Genomic DNA, 2,674 nt, shown 5'->3' with positions numbered 1-2,674 from the left:
TCAGGTGTTATTTGTTGAATCCAATACGTATCGGAGGAGCCAAAAGCAGAATTCATTCTGGGGTTAGAAATATGGCTCTTGGAGGAAGACTCTAAAGGGAGCAGTATGAGTTGCGCTATTCTTTGTCCTTTTAAGATAGATATGGGCCCCGATGGGGCTGATGCTAAGAGGGTGATCTGTCCTGTATAATCATTATCAATGACTCCTGGGATGATATGGAGACCTGCTAGGAAAGAACAACCGCGCCCTAGAACCAGTCCGAAGGTTCCAGGGGGCATAGGTCCATAGGTTTCAGTGGGGATGAGTTGAGTTCCTTGTTCGGGTATTAATATTGTCTGGGTGGCGGAACTGAGGTCCAGTCCTGCACTCCCTGGGGTTGCTCGGCAGAGGGAGCTAACGCCTGCGCGGGAAGAATTTGATTCTCTGTAGGGGGGACAAACCTGATAGCCCCTTGGTTGTGTCCCAAGTAGGGGGCCGGGGGCTGGCCCCTCTGGGGGTTTCCCTGATTCTGAGGGATGGGCTTGCCGTTGATGTCTGTTTGAGATCGGCATTCTTTTGCCCAATGTTTGCCTCGTTTGCATTTTGGGCAAAGTGAGGAAGGTCTATTTTGCTTGTTGGACGGGTATTCTCGGGTGGATGGACATTCCCGGGCGAAATGTCCCGGTTGTTTACAATTAAAGCAAATCTTATCTTGTTGGGATTTAGTAAAGTCCTTGAGGGCTGCCCCTATAGCCAGACCGATAGCATGTGAGGTTCCTATGCCTGCACAAAGTTTGATATAGTCAGAAAGACTGCCGCAACGGTGGGGTCTGATGGTCTCTTGACAGGATGGGTTAGCATTTTCATAAGCAAGATGTTTAATAAAGGCACTTTCTGTTTCCCCTTCTCCGACCAGGCGTTCAGCAGCATCAGTAAGGCGGCTGATAAAATCACTGTAAGGTTCATCAGGTCCTTGGCGGATTTTGGCCAGAGACATGGTAGCCGACCCCTTAGGGGGTAGGCGGCGCCAGGCTTTAAGGCCAGCATTTTGTATTTGTGCTAATAGGCCAGGGGGAAAAGCTGCCTGTGCTTCATTGGTGTCATAGGGACTGCGGCCAAGCAGTTTGTCTCGCGTCCATGAACGGGATATTTTACTTTCATTATTGCGCTGAGCTGTTTCTCGGCAGTTTTCTACAAAGTCTGTGCGCCAGAGGACATAATCTCCTCCCGAGAGGGTGGCGCGGGCCAAGAAAAACCAATCATTAGGTGTTAGCCATCGGTCACTTAAACCTTCTAATAAGGCAAGGGTAAAGGGAGCAGTGGTTCCATAATTACTAATTGCTGCCTTTAAATCTTTTAAATGTTTAAGGTTAAGGCGGCGATATTTTTGGCCTGAGTTTTGATTTGGATTTGATGGGGGGTCATCTGTGTCAGAGGTTTCTTCGTCTGAGTTTTGGTCTGGGTTATCTTGGGAGTCTGGAGATTGTTCTTGTTGGAGATTATTTTCTTCTATTTCTTCGCTAGAATTTTTGGACTGATGGCTGCGAGTGACAGGGAATGCGTGAAGCAGAGGTTTATTTTTGTTTTTAGTTTTAGCTGGTGGGGGGTTGTGATTAAGGGTAAGTGTGGTGAGCTCAGTTTCAAGGGCTTGGATTTCTTTTAAGAGGTGTATGTGTTCTCGTTTTTGTTGTAAAAGGTCCTTGAGGGAAGAGACTTCTTGGGTAAGATTTATTTTGGCTTGTCGGATAGGGTCAAAGGAGGAAGGGGCAATTTTTGAAAGGGGGGGGTATTTTGGGTTATAGGGAGGAGGATTTTGGAATGTGGGAGCAGTTAAACGCCAAGGGTTATCATTATGATAGCGTGCTGCCTCCTCGTCTAATGTTTCTTGATCTTCCGGGGGAAGACGGTCTGGGTAATTTTTATAAGAAAATGAGGGGTAGATTCCGGGATTAAGTGGTGGAGGGGGAGTTTTTGGTGGGCTGGATATTTGTTTTAATGGTTTGTTATTATCTGGTTTATTTAATGTTTCTTTAGGGGGGTCTAGGGGTTCTTCAGGGAGGTTAATAATAACCGAAGGGCATGTGGAGGGGGGGCGGGAGTTTTCTTTAAGAATTTCCTCCCCCGTTTTAATAACTTCCTGAACGTCAGGGTCATGTGAGTGGATTTTCAGCATGTCATTAATTAAATTCCAATAGGAAAAAGTAGTTACAGGAATCTTTTCAGGGCCAAAGACTCGATAAAAATCTTGTAAAGCATCTCCTACTCTAGCCCATCGTCTATGATTGATGGTTCCTTCTAGGGGGAACCAGGGAAGGGTATCATGGATAAAGTCAAAAAATTTCTTGAGATCCTTCTTTTTAACCCTTACTCCTCGCGTCCTGAGGGATTGCTTGAGGCTATCAAGGAACATTTCATGACTACTCAGTGAATTCCCCATTCTTGGTCGGCTGGATGGCTTTTTAGGTAATTATGCTCTCCCACGTAAGCCTCCGGGCTGTATAAACCCCGCGCCAGGTCAGCCTGACTTTTTTCGCCTACTGTGAAATCAAAGCGGAACTCTCACTTTTCAATATTGCTCTTTACTCCCTTGCTTGCGTGAAACAGTCGGTAGGTATAACCCGCCTACTCGGACCCTCATAGACGAGGAAGAACCCTGATGTCCCCCGTCCCTTAGGAACGGGGGAGGTGAACTCCT

The 2,674-nt window shown here is 46.8% G+C and overlaps 1 protein-coding gene across 1 annotated transcript; it reads right to left on the bottom strand.

Annotated features, from left to right (window-relative positions):
• Positions 1 to 325: 325 nt before the first annotated feature.
• On the bottom strand, positions 326 to 2,416 carry LOC307099087 (endogenous retrovirus group K member 8 Gag polyprotein-like; the record flags this gene model as incomplete). Its single annotated transcript, XM_079770281.1, has 1 exon — positions 326 to 2,416. One exon carries the CDS (start codon positions 2,414 to 2,416, stop codon positions 326 to 328), a length of 2,091 nt encoding a protein of 696 aa, XP_079626407.1.
• Positions 2,417 to 2,674: the final 258 nt, after the last annotated feature.

This window comes from Cnephaeus nilssonii, assembly GCF_951640355.1.
Source record: "Cnephaeus nilssonii genome assembly, chromosome: 5".
NCBI classification, from domain to species: Eukaryota; Metazoa; Chordata; class Mammalia; order Chiroptera; family Vespertilionidae; genus Cnephaeus; species Cnephaeus nilssonii.
Note: the sequence above shows the minus strand (reverse complement) of the source record. Positions and strands in the feature narration are given on the sequence as shown.